The sequence below is a fragment of the Varroa destructor genome, unplaced genomic scaffold, assembly GCF_002443255.2.
Source record: "Varroa destructor unplaced genomic scaffold, Vdes_3.0 BEIS01000006.1, whole genome shotgun sequence".
Taxonomy (NCBI): Eukaryota; Metazoa; Arthropoda; class Arachnida; order Mesostigmata; family Varroidae; genus Varroa; species Varroa destructor.
This window is the reverse complement of record NW_019211459.1, coordinates 21,124,742-21,148,755: the sequence shown is the minus strand read 5'-3', so window position 1 is coordinate 21,148,755 and position 24,014 is coordinate 21,124,742. Positions and strand designations below refer to the sequence as shown.

At 41.2% G+C, this 24,014-nt stretch overlaps 1 protein-coding gene across 2 annotated transcripts in view; it reads right to left on the bottom strand.

Annotated features, from left to right (window-relative positions):
- LOC111253398 (neuropeptide SIFamide receptor-like) overlaps positions 1 to 24,014 on the bottom strand; it is a 58,206-nt gene that overhangs the window by 19,194 nt on the left and 14,998 nt on the right. For both annotated transcript variants that reach the window (XM_022812726.2, XM_086992751.1), the window contains one exon: positions 10,184 to 10,283. In XM_022812726.2, the coding sequence (XP_022668461.1) occupies positions 10,184 to 10,283 (100 nt within the window). The remainder of the gene's footprint in view (positions 1 to 10,183; positions 10,284 to 24,014) is intronic.

Genomic DNA, 24,014 nt, shown 5'->3' with positions numbered 1-24,014 from the left:
AATTCTTTTTCCTGTCTTGAACCAAGGCAATCTATGTACATAGCTGGGGAAAGGATTGTTCAGGGTCTCCAAGGAGTGTCGAATGATACCAGAAAGCGATTCGGCAGCGGTCCCTCGCAAATAGAGTATATGCTAGGACAAATTTTGCGCTTACCATTTCCGCACCCGCATGGATTATCTGGCCTTGTGCAGATGTGATTGCACAAGCAGGAGGCGCTAGCGGCCACCGTCTTCGAGTCCAGTTAGGGCTTCTAATTTGTAGTCGTTCCAGATTCCGAGGAGACTTGCCCCCCCACCCCCCCCCACCCCACCCCACCCCCTTCAAGCTACGGCAATAAGCAATGTTCTAGATTTAGTGTATCTACAATTCCAAGTCATGTTATCATCTAGTTTATGCTAGCATAGCTAAATTCCTAAAAAAATCCCTAAAAAATAGCTAAATAAGATAAATAATTATTATCATGAAAAAGCGACTCTTAAGTCAACAGTGAAACAACGAACGCTGCTCCCGCAAGAAAGTGAGGCTGACGCCCACAAATGCTCGACCCTTCATCGGTTGATGCAAGCACGTTCCTTTCAGTATATACCATTCTACGATATATGTACAGACGAAATGCAGTAGCGCACGCCAAGGAAGCACCACGTTGGGCCATAGTCCGCGTCGTATGCTCTGACCGCTTTTCGGGCCGGAGCGGTGCCTTATGTTCAAATCTGTCTGGGAAATTAATTGAACGACTCCGCAGGCATCCGCTCACGAGACAGACTTTATGTCACTTGTATAACTCGACTGACCAATCTACCATGCCTTCCACGAAGTTGTCAACAGTTCGTATAGTATCTTGACTGACTGGAAAGCTATCTTTGGAAGGCTCATTGGTGTACCGTAAGGCATGCAGAAACAAAACCCTTGGTGATGTTCAGACGCATTACTATCCATACTATTACATACGTTTACTTGGTCGTAAGTTGAGCGAAGATCAGCTACTGTCCATCCCGTATGCGCTAGGCAGATTACCTTCGAGATTATGGGCTTCTTGGGTTAACTCAAATCCTCCCAAAGTGTCCTGCAGCACAAAGGAGTATAAGCCCCCGCAGAAAAAACCGATATAGGTCCCCGCGCAGGACAACGGAAACCCCACGATGAAGAAACAGTGAAAACTTTAAAGTTAATTTTTGCCATCAGAAGATAGGTTGGCTGCTCAAGGATACAAGCAAATTTTTCTGGGATGAGTGCACATGGCCACAAAAAGGCCAGGATTTAAACCTATTGGATCACTGTGTATGGAGCGTTATTGAAGGAGAACCCGCTTATTCCTGTCATCAAGAAGGCATTTGCAGGGAAGCATTTCGAAACAAGCCTGTAAGCGACTTAAGGCCCAACTTGGAGTTGCAATCGCGGTTTTATTAGATAACCATTACTGTAAGGATAAGCTAAGTTTTAAAAACAGAAGATGTCCTACCGAGTTTATCCACTGATCCGCCCTCTGGTCAGGGGAGGTCGGCATGATACTTAGTATCAAATAAACATAGCGCCATTAAAGCTAACAGCTCTTTTTAGTTGTCGTCAGCTTGTGGACTTCGTACACACATGTTTTATCGATAAAATCTATTTCTACCTATTTTCTAACTAAGAATAGGTCTATTTTAAGTTGTAATCTGCATTTTTCCTCTCTCATTAGTACAACTAAATAGGCAGATGTCTATATAACCGAGCTCCGCGTTTACCCTTCTCCGAGGCTACTTTATTTTGTTGTTGGCGTTTAACATTTGTGTGTATATAGTTGTGTTTATCTTTTCATATGTTTTTTGCCCTGGTCGATTTAATTGGGAATGCCGAGCCGGTTAAGCAAAGATCGGCGTAAACATGAAAAAACACCGCATGGACTCATGGCGTTTGGACATATACCAAGAGCCCCGCAGATCCCGGCAGTCCGCCAATCGACTGCCAACGAAATAGATCAAATAGCAAGTCTCACATGTCTGCCAATCGTGGACACTACCGTTACCTGATCGTTGACGCTAGATGGGGCAAATGTTGGAAACAAAGGAGACAATTGCTGCTACAGGCTTTTCTATTTCTGTTTTATGAGAATGAGGTGGCAAGTCACTCCTGTTTTTCTCATTACCGTTTAGCACCACGTCCCAATAGATGTGATAGCAACGAACTTGTGCGAACATTCTTGATTCTAAATGAGAAAAGGGTACGAACTTTTATGTAATTGTTTTATTGGAGGGTTAAGCCGGATACTGATAGCAGTTATAGCCTTGTTTAGTGTGGGCAACTATGAATATGAACGATGGAAAAGGGGTAACCTTCCGACGATTTACAGTGTCTACGTATTGCCGTGCATTATAGACGCGTACCCAGATAGCTAACGTAGGTTAACGTTCTCTGAAAAGTGGCTTTTAGAGTTACAGCAGAAAAGGCATAGATATATTAGTTGATGTGTCTGTGCAAATAATAAACGAATTGATTTACATCTAGGTAAAAAAGATCCTTAATGCAATGGCTTGTACCGCACTGTAGAAGTACGTGAACGCTTAGAATGTGTACTAGTTCAATAGCAAAAGAATATCTGGGAAAGGCCTAGGTATACTAATGACGAAAATTGAAAAAATATGAAATGGCGTTTTGTAGGCGAATTGTGTAGCAGTATGGCGTTGTGAAACCGATTCTATTCTTCACGAACTTCACACTTTATGAGGTCTAGCGCGAACTTTTTCTATCGGAACTACTTTGTGCTGATGCATATCGCATCGACGCTTTACTGATGCTGGTACTGGCACAGACATGATTTATTCACTTTATGCCTTATCCTTATATATAGCATAGTCACATAAATAGCTAGACCTTAATAAATTTGGTAGTCGCCTTAACATTCGACTCTGCGACCCAGGTACGTGTTCCATCATACAGTCTGGGTACATCCGCGGTCGGGACTAATTCTAGCTTCACTATATCAGACCTCTAAGCCTATAGTGATAATCCCCTGAAGAGCTTGCCAAGGTTTGTTGAAAGTATCTGATCACATACAGCTTTTCTGTATTATATTTGAAACTTTTTAGCGTCCTTTCGATATGCTTAAACCGAATCTTTTTTCCTCTGCTGATTTTACCGTCGTTCAGCTTTACGCATACGCGTTTGGGCAACCAATGTAACTGTGGATCTCGTCGATGTACGTGCGTTTGGCCCCCTACATTTTGAACTAAGGCTACACGCGGGACCAATGTGGAAGCATCTTAGCGGTTTTTTGAAGGCCTGCATGTTCACATATTTTCGCCGAATAGCGGAGCATAATTGCGGTTTCAGACTGGGCTTGCGCAATCTGCAGCAGCGCGATGCTCCCTTTGAGTCGGCACAGGGGCCCGTTGACGAGTACATACCCAGAAACATCTACGCTTGCGTCGAATCTAGCTGTAATCTTGTCCAGACGAGAATCTACCAGATGCATTTTTCTGACATCGGGCATCTTACGACCTCCCAATTCCATAGTGGGCACCATAAAGAATTCTGCGTTTGACACGGGTTTTTTGTTCCGTGATACGCGAAGGCACCGGACCTGGCTGTTGTTAACACTAGAAAGGTTAGTTTGGAAGCGACATGGAAGCCTGACCTAGCACGCGGGCTAGAGACGACTTGGCTTCAGCGATATGTCTATGCATTTGGTATGTTATATTCATATACCGGAAGCAGCTGGCTTGCTTGTCAGTTTTTCCTAAAATAATACTTAATACATGACCGCTTTGTGCATATGTAAATAAATGTTTCGAGTTTTACGTCCGGAATCGCGTTACCATTAAATCAGAATCGTGCGCATACGTAAACGAGATTCGCTCTGCGCGTCCCTACTAGGTTATGTACGCTCACTGACGTACGTGAACGACATACACCCATCCAGACGTTACCCGTTCACCCTTCTGAAAATTTTTCATTGCTAAGTGTGTCTTCAAACGCTTGCGTCGTCATCGTTGGGCATTTGTTCACAAAGATGACGACGCCACTGCGAATGATTCTTGATAGTATTGATGGTGAAAGTTGAAATTATCCGTGGAAACAAGACTATAAACGTAGCAGCGTTGTGTTATGGCGTTGAGGTTTTCCTCTTTCAGTTCTGTTATTTCGGAGCTCTATTTCTTTGGGACACGGTACAAACCATCGCATCAGAGGCGTAAGTTCCCAGTTACTCCTATTTCAATAATAATGATAGCCAATTAATGACAACTATAGCAAGTATTGATTACTCAACTAATACGTACTCGCGTAAGTCACTAATGGCTGTCGCATAAGTATATTTCGACGATATATATTTTTCGACATGGTTTACCTATGTTTTCATTTTCTCTAACGGATTACGTGTAGCTAAACTAGAAAACTAAAAACATATAGTAAAAGCGAGACTAGTACGTGAGACGACAGACAGGTACATGATATTTTGGAAGCACAGATCGACACAAACAGACAAACACGGCCCGGTATCTTCGTCTGGCTGTGTCGATCTGTGCTTCCAAAATATCAGCCGATCTAATCTAAGTGTAGGCAATTCTACTCGCTAGAAAGTTTTGTTTCTAGTTTAATTCAGAAGGCAAAGATGTATCGTAGCTAGATTAGATCCTGCATCAGTTACCGCACGATAAATTTTTTCTGGTGCGGCCGAAAATTATGCAACTGTTGCAACCAGTGAACGTTGTCACTGATAATAAAGTTTACATGTTAAAGGATTTAGCCTCTAGTTCCACTGCTTCTTCTACCTGTGTGAAATCTACTCTTCTAAAGTTGTGATACTTTTCTTGGTCAGCTCTAGGCCCCCTCCATTAAGTACGTGAAGTTACTCTCTTCTGTCCCGCCCGCCCGCCTGTACATTCTAACAGCACGCGAAAACGATGAAGAAAGAAGATGTGCATAGCTTAAAAACAATCTACCAACGAATTAAGGCAATGTATATGTAACATTAGCGTATTTTACTGTATTGTTATTTCAGTAATCTGCCTTTCCTACCTGCTGCACTGACCTATAGGGAGATGCCTAGAAAGATCCTCTAAATAAAGAATTAATATATTGTTTATGATTACACATTTAAGGTCAGCTGATGGCTCGTCGAATTGATATATATATATATATATACTTCCACTACCGACTGTATTTTTCGAACCTAGTCAGTTATTTAAATGTCACAGATGGACATAAGTTCGAAACAGCATAATCCGTCTGGCTTAACCAGACTTCTCGTAGTGTTGCCAGGAGACTCCTCTGGAAGGCTACATGGATCTAAAGGTCATATGTCCTATAAATGCGCTTTTGTCAAATATACTCCGTCCTCGTATTTATATTCGGTAGTTCAAAGCACGCTCGTTCGGGTAAGCGGAGCAACAGTTTTCGGAGCGTTATGACGATTGAAAATCGATACGGTTTGTTACACTTCATTTCGGCCCTCGATAACAACACAGAAGGGTGTGGCTCCAGCTTTTACTCGGCATCTTCCAGCTCGTTTTCGCTGGGCGTGGATGGAAGATAATTGCATGTCAGTGATGCGTTTTCCATGAGATCCAACTAATAAAATAATTAGGGCCAACATCACATTATCCTCACTGTCTTCATCATCACAAAGCACGGGCCTGGCAGCCATTGACGAAGTAGTACAGGGGCGGCTAACGGTAACTGTTGTACTTTTTTGTTAGTATCGTAGCCACCATTGACATGACTTGTATGTAAAACATGGTAAAGCACTCATCTACATATCTTGTAATGTTATCGTATTACTATGAGACATTCTGTGGTATAGTAATATTAGGACAGGGCGAAAAGGAAGGCACAATTCGTTCGTTTTAATTTCATTTAAGGAAGCGTGTGAAAAATGTTTACGTTATTTACCTAAAGCTTATTGTGGGTCCATTGGTCAACGTCCTCTGACAGCGTAGTGGGTAATGTATTTACCTGTCACTTAGCAAAGGACATTGGTCTAGGTTCGAATCCGGGCATAGAAACACACGTCGTTCAAGCAAGTCGACCGATAGAACGGCTTACGGCGATACCGGACGTAAAACTCGAAACATAACGAAACCTCGTCGAAACACCTACGTGCACCGTTATTGCTATCGTAAACACACCCTAATATGTATATTAGACCTTTCACTAATCGATCAAATTAACGGTTGATTTTTCTGTCCTGGATGTGGCTAATGTATCGTATGTAAAAATCATATCGCTCTGAAATCGCGATCAACTCCCGTAGTGAGCCCAGTTACCTGCAGAGGTACACATTCGATCTTGTTTTGTTGCCGGTAATAACTGTCGAGAGTTTATAAGCAGACCGTGCGTGTTAATAGAAAGAGCACCGCGAATACTCGTAGCGAACTAGTTAAGGACTAATTGCTGTTGGTGGGGTACAAGGATCCTTGCGCTCGTAACGACAACATCCTTAGTGTCGCTGGCATACCACGTGATACATACGGGAAACTTAGATCAATTACAGTAAGATAAAAACTGCTATATTTTGTGATTGCTACACAAAAAAATATCATTTTTCCTTATCCACCGTTAAAAAATGCCCACCAATAATACCACGGTTCTGGTTGCCATCAAGTCTATATCGGTCTAATGAGGTTTCGCCCATATTCGTAGGCAGCTAAGAAGTCGGCTTCCGCACCGTAAACCAATAAACGTATAATTAAAGTAGCATGAAATTACTTAAAGTGTCTCCAAGGGGACAACGTATTTAAACAAATCGATATGCGACTTTACTCGTATTAGGAGAGGCAAGTTTTCCCCTTGGTTCACCCGCTCGGTCCAGTGTTCTTCTATACACTGGAGGTGGCATGTCTAGTTAAAATAGCAGTACAATAGTAGTTTAATAAAAAAGACGGCTTAGAAAGAAACAAAAGAGCATCTGCAGCAAGATCTGAAATCCCCAAGAGGGGATTTCAGATCTTGCTGCAGTACTCGTACAGATTAAAAATTGGAAATGGATCATTCAATGCTATGTACCACGCATCGCATGGTTGTTGAAGGTCGACAGATTATCACCATTCGGGTGTATCTCGTACGAGTGCTACATCTTTCAAGGTAAATATGTAATTAGCGAATCATAATGTAGAAGTAGCATATCGTATTGGTAAACGTATTTGGCTCTGATAGTTTCCCTTATGAAAATTACGGCTTTGTAGTATACTTAATCTATTCCTCGCTATTGAAAACTGTCTTAAAATAGGTTTCGTTTTAATTTACTTACGATTTTGGTCAATTCTTAAGGGACTTTAGTAAACTTTTTTAACGACATAATAACGTTTTCCTTCTAAATAGGCTTAGCCGCTTGCGTCGAACTTCCAGCTGTTACGCGAGCTGTTATTGGTTAAAATAGACTTATTGAATTTGGTATGAGGTCATATTAAAGTTGAATATCCTCCTTTTACACGAGAAATGCGTGCGACAAAGGTCAGTTTAGGCCAATAAATAAATTGGAGGTCCCGTAAAATATACAAATCTTCTTACAAAATTGTTCTATCACCGTCTTTGACCATTCATCGAATTCGATATAGTCTGCCAGTGTTACGAAGCACCATTTGGTCACCCGATCAGTAAGAGGAGAGAAGTTTCTGAACCGAAGTCCATTTAACCTAATATATCTTGAAAGGCAAAGTAGAATACAGTGGAACGGTGCCAGCGTTAAAGCTTTTAAAGTTATGCTTCAACCATTTGAACCCTCACCAACTGATAGATCGCTGTCGACGCAGTATTCTTCGAAAGGGAGTAAGAAAGAGATCCGCTAAAAAGTACAGTCGGTTTCCCAACAGTAAATCGCAGACTCGTTCATTACACAAGTTTGAGGATATTCCGCGCAGAGTTGATGGAGACCCATGGCAAGTGCAGTTCACCCCCAAGATCAAAGTCCCTTTATTTTGTCGCTGATGGCAGGTACGGCCCGAAAGAAGCTACAGGAGTTGGCCCACATAGATACGATACGACACATGCGTTTATTGTCTGCCCTGCTCTTCTCAAGACCGAATCCCCCGAACACAGAGATAACAACATAACGTGCCGCTCGCAATAACACCCGTAGCACATGTAGCATAGCAATGCAATGGTATATCGAGTCGTTGCAACAAGTTCGTGAATAGTCCCTTCCTTTATACTGGACCCTTCTTCTTTGGACCTATTTTGTGTTGTCTCATAAAAGCAGATTGTAGTAAGAGCTAGACTACGGCTAGATGGCATCTAGCCTTGTCGACCTGTAGCAATAACTGTGATTATATGGCAAACGGAGACGAGCGAGTAGACGGTAACATTGTGTATTGAAGTGAACGCAAATGGGTCTGTTTTCCATGTATTTATTGCATTTTATTAGAATAGCCTGAGTGGCGGTGTATGTCTCATAGCTAAATGTTACGCCATTTTTTCTACATTTTTTACGACATTTTTCCGTCGGATGGCTTTAAGTTCTTCTGCACTTTCTGTTGGGAGGGTCTATCGTGTTGATAAATCGTTCAGTGCATATCGAACGCTCATAGGCCGTATCCAGGGGTGCCTAGTACTTGCTTGCACGGCGATTGCAGGTATTCTTAAAGGAATATGTCTCCTTCCTATTAGCAATGGGCCAGTTATGGTCACAAGTAATTGTGTGTTAGACGCTTAGCCATCATGGCGCTTCATTTGTTATTATCATTATACGGATGCATGCTTTTACGTTGTTTGTAGAGTTGTCGGCTACCCTAGCGTTGCGTCTGATACGGTTTTTCCTGAAAACTATGGAAGTCGTCCACGTAGGTGCCGTAAATAGATCGACAATTATTACTGATATGATGAGCGTATTTTTTAGAAATTCAATCTTTGTAAAAACTAAACACATTCAGAAAATGACCGGCGACATGCATATAGCATGTAAGCAATTTAATCAATAACCAATGGATAGCTTAGAAAAAAAAGTAAGCTATTTTGTTTTGTAAATTTAGGACTATCGTTAAACAACGGCATATTATTGATGTCCGTAATCGACCTTAGAATGCGAGCTGTAGCTTAACTGGCCATGTCCATATGGCCTAAGTTTCTCGTCGCTTATCATCTGCCATTTGACTTGTCTTCGTTTGCCATACACGCATCATTGGGTGTCTGCGTAGTTGGAGCCCCAGACGGACGGATGACGAGCCCCGTCAATCTTTGTCAATTTAATGCGGCAGCTCCCCCAAGTCGTTGGCGTTATTGATTCGTTTCTTCTCTTGAAAAGTTTCGCTAGTCAGTAGTTGCGTTATTGATTCCTTTCCTCGGGCTTAGCATGATCCATGTACCATGGATCCCTCTCTCAGCCCTTACCCTGTCTCTTGCTCTGTTGCGGGCTCCCGCCCATTGAAGTAGGCCCAAACTGGCGGCAACGTTATTGCTGGGACAACCTGCTCTCCAAGCCAATAAGCTAGCTGCATATTATCTTTTCATCGTTCGAAGGGGTTTCTTTGCCGTTGCACAATACTTGATGTTGAAGTCATACGACAATAAAAAAAAAAGGTTGGGATATACGGCAAGAAGGAGCAGACTCGATGCGTAATCGAGGCAGTATTTTGTTTTTTCGCCCCGTAAGACTTTTCATTGGTTCTGCGATATCCTTTGATGAAGGTCTTTTTGTTTTTTTTGTCCCTCTTATTGTCTCTTAGTTTCAGCACGACAGTCATGATCGCCAGCACCCTATCTATACCGATGTCCCTGCAGATGTGCTCTGTTCTGCTTAGCTACTCGAGTTTGACGCACTGAGATAGTAGTCATTTTGGGCGGTATCGTCGTCGTCGTCCCCCATTTTGTCAGTAGCAATTTGCCGGTCATTCCGGTCTTGCTTTCGAAACAGCAGCGGCTCGACAGCGTCGCTTCCCTCCTTTGTCCTTTAGTCTGATAGGTATACGGTAGTTGGCATGACATCTTAGAAATACCCGATCATTAATATCATGAGCACGCAAAGTACGTAGATTCGAGTTCTTATGGCTTATGGCTAAGGTAATATGGTGAGCTGGTAGAATAGTGTACCACACCGTAGAAATACGCAATTTTCTCTAAATCGCTTACTTCATATTTGTCCATTTGTTAGATTCCATATAGGTGCATGCCTCTATACATACGCACATGACCTGTAACGTCAGGAGCAGTTTTGTACGATGACTATAGTGCTAGCTCAATAGTTAACGATGATTAACGACACGCTCAACTTACCGATCAACAGATATAATGACAAGCGTCTGTATCGACGCTGAAACTGTGACAGCTTGCAAGAACGACGTCAACTTGCACATAGCGACACCAAGCACCCATGCTGTAACAAAAGAGAAAAACTTAACTATTAACGTTTATGTGACATTTCAACAGAGGACGCCGAACTAAAAGTTTAAGACCGGCGCCGTAGGTGCACCTTATTAGGAAAACTAAAGTGTAACTATCCCTCAAGTTTTCGGATAAGAAGCTACTTAAACTAGTCTTTAAGGGCCGTTCAGCGAAGTAAAAGTCCTAAACACCTTTAGAGGTTTTATTTGTGTCCTGAAAAATGTCACCTTTAATCCAATTTTGTCTACGATGACTCACCCATGGGTATATATCAGATTAGGAGTTTTGAAAGAGAAGAAATTTGATTAGACGGCCTTCAGCTCAAGATTTTTACAGTTTGCCCGCTGAATGGAACAATAGGACGTGCTTTCGATAAAAAATTAATGATACTAAGTGTACGCGGTTAACTCTTCGAAGGGCGAAAAGCTAATTGCAATAGGTATTTTGTAATTATTCTTTAGCCGTTTCGCTGCGCATGACACGTACAACCTGAATACGGGCTTCCGAGAGTAGAAAGTAGTGTCAGTATCATGTTCATGGAGGACCTGAAGGTTCATAAATGACGGGCGACAGTCGATTTTTTCGATAGTATCGCATTCGTTGGCAACTTTATAAGCTATCGCTAACACGAGGGCCTTCGCAAATTCATCAATGTCCTGTCATTCATTCGGCCGAAACTAGTAATTGTAATCCGTGTTTTTTGCGTCTTTACATTTTCTGATCTAGATCGTCGGCCTAAGCTATGACAGTCGATGCTACCTTGACAAAACCATGAGTAGGTTAAACGCCATATTATGCATTCTTAAGCAATTCCAAAAGCCGTTTGGTACAAGTTAAATAGTCACATTTATATTTTTATATGAATGAACATTTTTCTTTTTATTTTATATATTGTATGCGGGTGTATTTTATATACGTATAGCTCTATAAACAAATTTACGGATACAGTTTTATTCCGACCGACATAAAGCCAAGATTAACTGATATTCTCATATCATTACCTAGTTTACATAGTACATAGCTGAGCTCTATTGTAATTTGAAAAATGATTTCGTGATTCAGCAGGAGTATGCGCTTGTCGGCCCATTTTTATTGAGGAGCGGCTATATTTTTTTGTTGAGAATAGAATATCTGAGAACAAAATGGATTAATCATTGTATGCCACGTAAACGCACCTAGTCGGCCACCGTCACAGGTGGGCCATGGGCCTGCCATATCAATAACGTAACATCGTGATATTTCAATATCGAGTTGCCTGCCATTGTATTTCGTCCACTGGTTTGTTTATATGAAAACTTAATGGAGCGTACGACTTCCGCCGTATATATGTGCAACCGATATAGACGTCTCCACCAGCACGGCCTTGAAGGGAGATCGTTGCGATTCCTGCAAGGTCCTACGTCGTCTCGCATCACGAAATCTTAACCGTATGTTTCACAGCTTGAAAAGAGTAAACGGTTGGATATATTTATGCTTGTTCATTCGTATAAAAATATAAATGTGACTATCTAGCTTGTACCAAAAGAAACAGGACGACCGAGAGGGATAAAAAGCCAGGGGTTGGAAAGGGGGCAGAAAACGACATGTATACGAAACAGAAGAAAAATTTTGTATACTTCTTCTATATGTCATACGCGACGTAACAGGTTAAATTAGTCATTGTTGCAAACGTAAATCACAAATTGATTTGACTAGCGTAGTACGTAGTCCAATTGCGACCGTCATCAATGGCCTTAGTGTATCCCCTATTTGGTCGCTTTATTTATAATCTGTGACTTTAGCTATTGCATCCAAGCCAATTGTCTTACATAGCAATGTTTTACTAGCATGATTAAAGTTGTCCTAAATTGATGACCTGAACTAAACATCAAAGGGTAATTAGAGATTAATTTTAGCTTTTTTTTTTTGTTGAGCCACCGTTGGCTAGTCCATAGCCGCCAGATACTGCGCGAAAAACAGCACCTTGAAGGAGCTAAAACCACGCAGTCCAGTAATTGTATTCTGCGCCTTAAGCCGTGGTGGGATCTAATACAAAGCAGTATAGTTCAACCTAGGTAATGATTGGATAACTATAATTAAGGAGTTCTAAAACAACTTCGTCTGCGATACAATAAAGTTCCCGTATCAGCACACTCGATGAGCAATGACTCAAGGACCTTAGCTTAGATTCTAATTGAAAAACAATGTAACAAATGTAAACAAACATCTGCGTTCAATGGCGTATGGTAGCGAACTAGGTCGCACGCAAACTAAGTCACCATCGGCTTTACGTTTATAGGTGTTCAAAAAATGTCCTCGCTTGTCTTTCGTCTGGAAATATTCGGTCGAATCGGGCAAAAAGGCCATCTACGTTATCTTTTAATTCCTGTGCCTTACCAGTTAAATACCAGGAGCATTTTCAGTTTTTGAAAGCTTATTTGTTGAATCGAGCAAATCGAAGTTTTGTTACATGATTGATCATTCGAAACAAAAGGTTGTTTCTGCAACAAATCGGGCCCAGTTATTGTGTGCTTTATTTTCCAAAGCCCCCGACTGATGCAGCTCGCTTTGATGGCGTGTTCCTGAGAGAAATCCATCGATAAGAACTTTCGCTAGCTTTACAAAAGCTGCTTGCCCCATTGCTTATGTATATTACATACACGTTGGAAAATGTTTACCTTCACGAACGATGTTCACTACGTTCATGTAAACAGTGACCACACGTATGTCCGTCCCCAAACCTTAGGCCATGGCAATAAAACGACCTACAACCAAAAAATTGTGCGCAATACTTTTTAATGCAATTATAAAATTATAGCATTAGCTAAACATCTGTTTTTATCGTCCTCTGAATCCGAAAGGTAGACCCGAGCTAGCCGTTGAGCGCGTTTACGAAAATCCATCTCGTGCGTTCCTGCTATGGTATAAAATAGTTGTCGCATTGCTACGATGAAATCCTAGTAGTAATACCTCGAATATGAATGAAAACAGTAGGGGCATCCCAAACAAGATAACGCCCCGCCTCTAATTTTATATGGAGGGTGAAACGAAGCATGCAAAGCCACTGCTGTTGTCATTGTCGTTACGGCTGTTGCGTGAGGCTAAATATGAGTAGACGCATCACAAAAGAAGAAATTGGTTGGAAAAAAAAATCGTGTATGGCTTCGATGTAGCTGCATGCCAGCAGCAGCTACATCGAAGACATAAAAGGCCACCCAGTGGCCCGTTTCTACGTATGAGTATGTGTAAGTCTTACGTTCATCGATCAAGTCAATACCTAAGCGTTTTTGTATAAAGGTATCCTAAGGAGGTAAACTCATTAAAGCTATTGTAAGAGAGCAGAGAGGGAGGGATCTATTATAGCCAAGTTACCAGAGATATTGTTTGCCTTAAGAAAATGAAGGAACAAACACATACTGTGTCGGCCTAAATTGTGCCAACCCGCGCCAAAGGCAAAAAGCGTCATTGAAGCGGTAACTACTGAGCCTCCTTTTTCAGGGGGTCTCAGTCAAGAATCGGCGAAGTGATAGTCGCAGTTATCCTCAGCAGATTTTTGCGCTACGTAATGTTGACGATCAACCCCTTTGTAAGCATGGCTTGTCTCGCCTTCTTTCGATAGTGAAGTCGAATTTAGGAAATAACTGGGATATTCTTTGCCATAGCTCCCTGCCGAACACCAACAAAAATAGAAAAAGCAGCTCAGGCGTCATCATGAACTCGGGTAACAACTCAATAACGAGTACTGCTATTGACACTTGCATAAAGTAAAGGCTTCGATAAAAAAAAAAACGCAACAAAACACCTATTGCGTATTTTAATAGTTCCAATCAAAGTTTCGTGAAAAACAGAGAAACAAGTAAATCAGATCTCAATGTTATTTATGTTCTGGTCATTGGCGGTCCGACACATCACTTGCGGGTGCATAGAGTAGCAGTTTGCTAGCTTTGTTCCTTAACTCGGGAATTCATTTTTTTCCCCGCACATAGGTTTGTAGGCTAGATAACAACGTCTTGTGATATACTGAATACTAGTGGTGCATTCTCGAAAAAAAACAAAAGAGAAAACGTTTTTGCATGCAGTCAATAACAAAATTCAACGTAACTTTCGTTTTTTTCCAAAGCCGGTTTTTAATACCATTCACGCTTACAACTTTTCGCTAAGCGCAAATCTTCCTGAACAGTACTGCGGGCCGAAAAGAGAGTATCAATTGGCTCAATCAATCTGAGATCACCCTAGAGATTTCCCAGATCCCCTGAAGCGCTACGCGTCATCTGCGGCTCTATCATGCGCGCCAAATCTAGCTCGAGTTCGACATTTCTTAGCTCGTGGTACTGCGTGTGAAGTCCACAAATTGTTGTATGCCTTATCTCGGAACGACTGGAGAGATTCGGCCTCTCAAGTCGCAATGTCTGTGCAAAAGCAATCTTTTGTGCTTTTACCTTGCTTTACGCTGTGCTTCGGACTTTTCAAGTGCCGGACAAACCAGTAAAGTGTGGGCTAGGTCGTCGTTTGCCCCAGGTCATAATGAACATAAGTCTCTGATTTCGAAGAGATGACTTTGAAAATCGCGGCTTGAAGAAGTGGTTGATTAGTTCCATCCGAGAGGTTTAGCCACTTCTTGTTGTCCGAAACGATGTCCTTAACCAGTGATCTAGTATTTCCTTTAAAGATTCTCACTGCCATTTTTCCGTACTGTTATTTCGTTTTGCATGTACTGTTTCTGTCAGTCGATCGCCTCTATGTCACAGGCGCGATTTACGAGTGCTGTGTCAGATTCGCTAAAGCTCACAAGCTCGTCCATAAACCAATCGTCGGAATGTACTTAAGTATAGGCGAATTTAAAACACGCAGTGTTTTGCTGAGAAAAAAACTTAGTCGCACAGAATTGTCCAATATACATGTTTGGAATGGTCTCTATAATCGCTCATAATCGCTAAAGAGGTTGAAATCATGAAAAATTCATAAACAAATTCACAGGATTAGCATAAAAGCTTTCGATCCTGATCTGTGTGTGCATCGATTTATTTCCAGCGTTTCACTCAAGCTCTAGAAACTTGTCGGCTTCTAATCTCTACTACCTGTGCTGACACTTAGAGGAGCTTCCTATTTCTTGGTAAATCCCTCGGTAAGAGCTACAGTTCACGATAAATCCATGGGATCTAAATACTAAATGCTGCTATACATTCTCCAACATACGGACTGTACGTCCTACTGTGACTTCTCTATTATTATATTAGTATGAACTAGCACAATTCAGCGCGACTTCTAAGAACAGAGTAAAAAGCGTTACAGGCTCAATGATCATCGTCCTAAATCGGTATTTGTCTTTTGCGTACTTTTGTTTCTGTCTTTCTTGTACCGTTAAGGTAAAGTTCTCCGGAGTGTTGGCAAGTACTCTTTGATTACTATCTATTGATCGCAAGTAACCGCTAACACTCGCATCTTAAGTGTGCCCGAAGCAGAAAAATCGACTTTCAAAGCATCACTATTCTTTTTAAGATTTATTACATTTACTGCAAATGAGTATTTTGCTAAAACATCACTCGAGCAAAATATTTAATAGGATATTAATTGCTGCTCTGATTATAAGGCGCCAATGTAAATCCACTTTTATACGTCGAATCAATCGTTTTAAAAATGAGCAATAATGTCTGTTAATTTCACAGCAATTTTCATCGATGCTGGAAGTTTCTCTTGCGTTGTTAATTGTCAACGCGCGCAGTTCAGTATAGCCGTGGGGGTCCGGCTCGACCCGAGCTAATTTCGCAAGTCTATCGACCGGTCGTGGTTGTGCTAAGCTAGCCGGGGCAGCTATATATTTGATGACGAATGATTCTGCACGAGTTTGGCCGTTACTCGAAACATACGGGATGACTGATATTCATCGTATCCTGGATAATACGATAAACCTGATTGACACGCATTATTTCATAAGCTATCCCAGTCTTTTCCCTCATTTCAGTGGATCGCCAGTAACAGTTCTGATCCTCATGCGTCCGTTTTGATTGTAAGCTTTTCGCAATTTTCGCCCGTACGATGCAAAGTCCTTAGTCATCTTTGTATCACCAACAGTAACGCCAGCTGTCCTCTGTTTAATCGTGATTTGAACTCGTTTCATTTCTGAGCGAAATGGGGTTGGGGTGACTTGTTCTGCACGCAGCTCAGTTCGTTCCTATGAAAGCGAAACAGCAGGTCCTCCTTTTACGCTTCTTTTAGGCCACGTGGCCTAAGCAGATGCTTACGTCTTCTCTTACTACAGATACGCTACGTAGTCGACAACGTCTCTTTGAGTTCTTGGACCGTGGCGGAGAACGTCACTTTTCTTCGAACAATATGACATTGCCCAAACGTTCCGCCACCATCCGATCGGGTAGTAGCAAAGAGTATGCACAGAAAAAGAAGAACGTTACTTTGAAGCTATAAAAAAGGCTTGTCTCTAAGCAGTTATCAATAATGTTCATTTTGAATCAGCCAAATAGACTAAAAGTTGAGCATATGCCCATGTAATCGTCGTTGCGTTTGTAGTTACTAAACTTTGGTATGCCAAAAATATATAATGGCATCCGATGTTCTTTTCAAGTAAATTATAGGCTTCACAAGGGCACAGGTGTCCACCCTGAATTTATTGCCACGATCGCGTGGATAGGGCGGAGGGTTCGCAATTATGAGGTCCCGGGTTAACATACCAGTGGACGCCTAGCGGTTCTATTAAATTGTCTGGGTTATTGATACCGGCATATAAAACCACTACGTTTCATCAGCATGAACTGCGTGGCTCGCTATCGTGCTACGGGTAATAGGTTTTTAACAAGAATATTGCTAGTGGCGTTTCGTTCCATGCAAAAAACTTCTAGGTTAGTTGGAGTCAATAGTTACAGCAAGGAAGATTGCGACGAAAGAAGCTCGCGGTGCTCTTTATGGCTACAACACGGACGTCAGCACGATATACTGCGGTGGAGCGTCAGTTTTCGACGATCGGAGCGTTCGAGGCGAAAACGCTAAGCCAAACGAGCTCATGTGTTCCAAGGATTATACAGACTCACGCGATTGTTTGGCATCATATGCTCTATGTTAGAAACGAATTACTGTTGTCATATGATAAGCTATGGGTCTTTCATATCGACCGATTGAGGTCGGTGGTTTCGAACGCCATCAACACGGTGTTTGATTTCGCCGATAGAGAGCTCAGCCATTCTACATAAATCGCTTTTACGGAGGCGTTAATCGAATTATTTGAAATGAACCTTAAGCATTAACTGTCGCAGTAAATCAGCTACTCTGTTTAAGCTATCAGCTAGCTATATTGGAACCAATAACTAAAAAGCGAAACAAATCTAGAAGCTAACGCGATGACAGAGAACGGCTGGTGAAGATCGAGTTCGATGCGCGACTATAGGGTATCACTATGTAATGTTGTGTAATCCTCAAATAAGCTTTCGTAGTTTTCAAATGAATACATTTTTCGCGCCTATTTTAGATTAATTTTGTAAACCGTTTAACCGTAGGCACTTTCTAATAGCTAAAGCTTATGTGCAATTTCTGGAGCCGAAAGCTACTTGTCACGCCAAGTTAAGGGTCGGCCAAAGGCCGAAAACCTATGGCGCTGTTGTAAAATATTCAAGGTTTTTTACTTGAAGTTCGAATGAACGAATGTCAACAGATGTTGGTTCACACTAGCTAGCTTATACTAACATGATGATATTGCACATTGAAAAAGAAGGTGAGTTAATCTTAGAATTTTTAGTTAGACTTCCCGGCTCGTGCAACGAAGTTCATGTGAATGAAGGCATTTCGTATGAGAGACAAAATGCGTGGATAATAGACAAATAACGAGGTCCATATTAGAAATTGCTGCTTTTTTCGCGCGTCAAACTTCGCCTGTGTCGGTATTAAAAATTACATTAGAAAAAAAGACTGTTTTAGAGTTTTCCGTAACGAATAGGCGCGTTCTGTTTTGTAAAACTTTAAAAGTATAAGTTATAAAGTATAAGCACTAGACAGCCATAATTAGACGAAGGACAAATGTGCCTAAGAATATTTGAAGTGGTATAATTGAGTATGACGATTGTAGATTTACAAAGCTACAGTGACTCTTTAGATTTTAGCTATACCACAGTCAATATTACGTACATACCCCCGTTGATAGATTTAACAGAGCGGGTGGTCGGAGGTAAGATTCAGCTTTGAATTTGAACAGACTCTAATTTTAGCAAATTAGAGAGTTAACCGCATGCTGATTCTTTACCTGCCCTAACTGGTTGCCTAAATTAGCACTAAAAAGCACGACAACGGCTATCCATGACAGGTGTATTTATTTCTGTTGTCTCGGAAAAAATCTTTCAAAAACTTCAAGTCCGTCCACAAATGAAAGAAACGTACGAGGGAAATTATATAACTTTATCTATTGATTATGTGTCGGTAATTACTAACGGCATAATAATTGTGTCGAACCATTCGATTAAATCTACTCGTTAGTTAACTTGATTTCATATAGAAGGACCTTTCATTTTAGATATAAAAGATACTGTAGCGGCGCGCGAATTGAGGCTTGCCCGTAAAGCTAACATACTAATTCACTTACTTATAGCAGAAGCGTCTCTTTGGCGTCCGCTTTGGTTTAAGAGACGTTCGATTTTGACGTACCTCTGTATGGACAAACGTGCACAATAGTCCCTTTTGCATACGATGATATCTTGTCGAGTCGATATCGGTCGAGTTGGACCGATTATTTGATATCGCCTGTTTCGCCTTAAACGCGTAACATCCAAGCGCCGTACCCTTACGGTTCCATAGGGGCATGAGAAGGCAAAAGGGAAGCATGGGATTTTTATTCAAGTCAGAACGTCGGCAAGCACATGCGCGGGCAGTAGCTGGTAGATTTAAAAAAGTCACAAACGTAGATTTAGTAAAGAGGTTATTTTCGAGTTCCCGTCTAGCCTATTGCAGAAATAAGCAAAGCGAGAGGGCCATATGCTCGAAGGGAATCGCAGACGAAACCGCGTAGCTGAATGTCACCGAAAGCGCGCACGCTTCCTAGGTAATGGAGCCATATCATGCCGTAGCCTCAGCGGTATAGTCGTACGACCCACAAATTCTGAACCACAGACTTAGGTTAGTGTTATGATTCTTATTGGAGCTGTAATATGGTTGGAAAAAACGGAGGACCTCTGGAAAAGATTTGCGACGCCAGGTGAATATTACGCGAAGGGGGTTAGGGACGATGAACATAACACTGTTCTCGCAAAATAAACTTCTATACATATATAGTAACAATTACCACAAGGCCGTGTCCTCCAACCTTTACGTTTTCTAATCTTACGTTTGATACTGCCGTTGTGCATTGTTTCAGACGCCTGGTTACCAGCACGAAAGCCTATGTTGTTACGTCCGGCTCGAAACTTAGACCGGCAGGCATCCGAACATATTACAAGCTTTATTTAAAAACACGCCTGTAAAAAATCGCTTCTTATACGCCTTCATAGGTATGTTCTGTGGGTGAAATCGTCTTTGACTAGGCTCAGAGTCAAAAAAACGTATTATCGTAAACTCGTCTGGTTTAGAGTTTAGGTAATTTATCATCAGTCATATCATTGGTAACAGAATAAAGTTGCCGTTAACTCTACAATGTGGGAAAGTAAATCAATAAAAAAAAAAACTGCTACGTCAAGCTGGCCAATTAATAAGAAGATGCTTTTCACAAATATATAAAGTTACTGAGCGTTTTCAATTGGGTGCTACTTGAGATGACTCTTATATTCCGGTCAACTAATATAATATATAAAGTATATTATTGTAAAGCTGCCTATAGTTTTAAGGTTATCTGAGCCAATTTATTATTATGTATATATAATATCTGTTGGAAACAATAGATAATTATCCCCCTTTCAGTCTCACTGAAAGCATAAACGAATCTTTTTTTTTTTTTGGTCCTACATATGCTAGAACAAATAGATAACAGTCTCATTCTGTTCGCTATGTTTCTGATGAATGTCAGGTGGCAATCCTTTTCGGCCTTACGCATACCAAAAAATGATTTACTTTAGCCTTATATTAACCGGAAGAAGCAAACGACATATTATATTCACGAGGAATAAATTGGACAAGCTACATAAAAGTCCTTATCGGAGTTTGGAATTTTGTTAAGCTAGTTTTTCTATAATTAACATATCCTCTATACGACAAGCTTAATACAATTTAAAAACGTTTCTTTAATCACCGCTAGTTGTAGACACTAAAACATTTTTGGCTATCCAATCAAAGCAGTCGCGGGTATCTATAGATAAAAATATCGAATCGTGCTTATCCTATAGTATTCCTCCGCCAAGCGCATCTATAACTTGTAATACCATCAGAAAATGCACGCCATCTCGTGGCGGCATTTCGTCGTTGCATCATTACCCAAACGCCTCCCTTCCGACTACTCCGAGACCTGTCAAGCTACAGGCTTTTTCGCCCTTTGTTGATGATACACTTACAGTCTATCATGGCTTACGCCGTACCCAAACTGAGCTATCGTCTACAGATCGGCTCTGCGGAAGCATTCATTTTCCGTCATCTCTTTCTAATCGCGAAACAAATTATTTAGATGAAAAATGGCGGCATAAATTAACAAATTTTTCCGTATCGCAACCGTTGATTGTTCAACAGCTATTCAACCTTACTTTTAAGCAGTAGTTCTAATTGGCAAACGAGACACAACCCTTTGCTTTACAAATGTCCGTAGGTTTCTTAGGTTGGCCGTTAGTTATGTTCCTTTTAACAGGATTCGTTTACGGTTTTGTGAATCAGAAATTTCAGACGCTTCAGAAGGCAGTTCGAAACATCGCAATTTAGCTTAAGGTCATGCATCTTATAAAGGAAACAGAAACGTCTACTACCTATTCGTTGCTTCACTGTTCAGATCATTGAATTTACAAGTGTTTCTAGCCTGCAAAATCTTTTTTGTGGTAAACGATGATTTGTCAGACACTAAAGCAATGTAGGCTTTTCTCAAGACGCCCATTTTCTAGAGAGGTCCTGCTACATTTTTACAAAGCGGTAGAACTTTTTCATTAACAAACCCATCACGCTGAGGGCGTTCTCTCACCTAGATCGTTACACAAAGTAAAATAACGGCGATCTTTTCAAATCAATTCCAACATTAGAATAGTTTATCCAACGTCTTTTGGCCGACAAAAATGAGCAAAGACGATAGCTATAACAACTTTCCTTCCTGTAGGACTTCCTATTCTAACATTGGAAATTTTGTTTCTTTCCCTTATATATGTATTTAGAAATGGTCTTAAAGCACAGCTGCAATATCTTTACTCTTCGTAGGACAGCTCAAAAATCTTAGATCCTATATTTTTTTGTTTCATGAAAACTATAGTCGGAAAGGGCTTTACGTCCGGCACTGCTTCGGAGCGCTAGTCCAGACGATTGGCTCGTTAGAGCACAAAATGTGTTCCACTTAGAATCTAGACAGGTCACTTGTTCCTATATTTGGTTAGCACTCCGCCATCACCGGAGTGACCTTGTTAATGGATTTACCATCCCAAAGGTCACCGTAGATGTTTTTCTTTTGCTGCGATATAATGTGAGAAGCGTGATGTCTGACAGAATACCTTGCCTCGTTCGGTACACGCCTGAGTCGTTCAGAGCCAACCCGTGCTTATGCAGCTAGTAAGCAGACATTAACCCCTTCTGGAAAAATATTAACCGTATGTAGAAAATCTAGCTCTGCACTTTTGCTAATCCTTCTTGAACGCTCCACACAAACGTATGGTTTGACCTAGATCATTCCAACTGCTGGTCTTACTTGTTTCTGATTCACCACGTAGACTGTGTTCTCTCAAGATCGTAGCAATCTGCACCTAAGACACGTGGAAGCCTTAACTCAAATCATAGACGTCGGCTTTTTATTTCAGATAAGGAACTAAATCCTCGCGCCAGAAGGTACATCAGGATATACCATTTATATCTCGCGCTAAAAAAAATTTAAAAACGATGGGGAGAGTTCGACGTCAAAATAATCACAGGTTAAGGTAACTCTAATTGTTCTGGAATGATCCTGCTCGTGGTGTATACTGACTCGTCTCTGTAACTATTTAACATGCAATCCATATTTAGAGAAAAACCTCAAAAGAAAGCTTCGTTTGTATGTTCAAAAGCCTTTTCGCGTGCTATTTGTCCGGATCGCTTAGTATGTCATATCTCTCGACTGAGCCTCTAAACGACAAGACTAAGAAGATACGTCGGATTCGGTCTACTCCAAAATTTTATGCTCAGGTAGCATATTCAGATTGAAAATGGAAAACATTACGCATAAAAAATATCAGAACATTATTATACACAATAAACGTTTTCCGACAATCACCTCGTTCATGGGCCATCTTTTTCGTTGAAGGACTGGGATCGAACGAATAACACTATAGCTTTTCTATTCGATCGCCAGCCTGACCGTTCGTAGACAGCTCAAACATTGTCACTTTGGTAGATTAGAAACTGGCTTAGTTGTTTGATATGATATGCAGGTCTATATACATCACCAACTCTCGCATTTACGCAGCTTATGCTAGTTTAAATAAGCTGCTAGCTGAGGTCGCCATTTTCCTCCTTTTCCCTACTCAGAACAGTAACCAGCATTAAAGTCCTATTAGAAAGTTAAAAAAAACCTAGGGACGAGCGTATACTAAAATAATTTGCTATTATACTGTTTTTTGTCAAGTCGCGATCAAAATGAGCCGACTGCACAATAACCGTACTTCTTGAGTGGGCTTTCTTTCAAGAAGCGTGAAAATTAGAAAACCGGCGAAAGACCCGTCACCCCTTTGTGCTACTTCTGCCTCTATTCACCTTACGGGTGCGTCATTACAATAACTTAATCCCCTCTTTTTTTAGCCTTTTTTTAGGCCTTTTGGCTAGCTGCAATAATTTTTACTGGGCAAACAGCTATTTTAGTTAGCGATTGATTTCCGCCATTGTCACAGTGCCTCATGAAGAGGTTACAACACTACGCGCTCAAGTAGCCGTCGGACCGAGTGTATACAATGCCGTATTGCCCTCTGTTTTATTTTGCTCTGTTCTGTTTCTCGCTGACCGAACGTCATAAGAGAAGAATATGCAGATGTGCGCGATTTTCTATAGGAAATGACAGGGAAAATGCTTTCTTCGACAGAAAAGACAAAAGACACGTTGACTAGGTTGACAAGTCTGATGAGAAGGCCCAATTCATAATAACCTGGCGAATGGAAACAAGTGTGGTTGGTCTTTTCGCAACGTGCTCTCGCCTGCATCAGATCATTCGCATCCAGCCGTATCGTTCATTACTTGATCACCAAGGCAAGTTTGCCAAAGACTGAACAAAGGCAAAGAACGTCCTACTTTAGAATCCATCTTCATCATTGAAGGAGCTTAAATTCGCCAACTAATCGAAAATATTTTATCAACGCGGACATAACCATGCTCACCGACTGCCCGAAAAACTAAAACCCCACTATACATACACCGTTTTTACGTCATTGGCATGTTATACATGTCAGACATTGCGTATATTGTAGGGACCACGTTTAACTGTAATACTTTCAGTGTAGCTAAGTTGGACTCGTTCATTCACGATAATAGCGACAGAGTGATCAAAATAAGTTTCATAGATGCCCTACGCCTACGGATACTTTCGTTATGATGCTTTTCAGTTACGTTTAAACGCAGAACATTGGCCCGTGTACTAACTTTTTTTTCATACATGCCATGTCTATCTCTGGGT